General features: G+C 72.7%; 1 protein-coding gene across 1 annotated transcript in view; it reads left to right on the top strand.

Annotated features, from left to right (window-relative positions):
• TAS1R3 (taste 1 receptor member 3) overlaps nucleotides 1–300 on the top strand; it is a 5,588-nt gene that overhangs the window by 1,884 nt on the left and 3,404 nt on the right. Inside the window, exons 4-5 of the mRNA XM_015569679.1 lie at nucleotides 2–95; nucleotides 218–299. Coding sequence (XP_015425165.1) covers nucleotides 2–95; nucleotides 218–299 — 176 coding nt within the window. The remainder of the gene's footprint in view (nucleotide 1; nucleotides 96–217; nucleotide 300) is intronic.

Here is a 300-nt window from a genome sequence, read left to right on the forward strand (position 1 = left end):
ACGCGGCCGTGTACAGCGTGGCCCAGGCCCTGCACAAGACGCTGCTCTGCGACGCCTTGGGCTGCCCCCCACGGGCGCCTGTGCAGCCCTGGCAGGTGAGGACGTGGGAGCTGGGCCGACCCCACTTGTGCCCAGGGAGCAGGGGCGGCGAGGGGGGAGGCCTGGGTGCCGGCAGCTGGCCCCCCGTTCCCCACCCACCGCCCCACGCCCCTGCTAGCTCCTGGAGAACATGTACAACATGAGCTTCCGGGTGCGCGGCCTGCCGCTGCGGTTCGACGCCAACGGGAACGTGGACACGGG

The sequence above is a fragment of the Myotis davidii genome, unplaced genomic scaffold, assembly GCF_000327345.1.
Source record: "Myotis davidii unplaced genomic scaffold, ASM32734v1 scaffold586, whole genome shotgun sequence".
NCBI lineage: Eukaryota > Metazoa > Chordata > Mammalia > Chiroptera > Vespertilionidae > Myotis > Myotis davidii.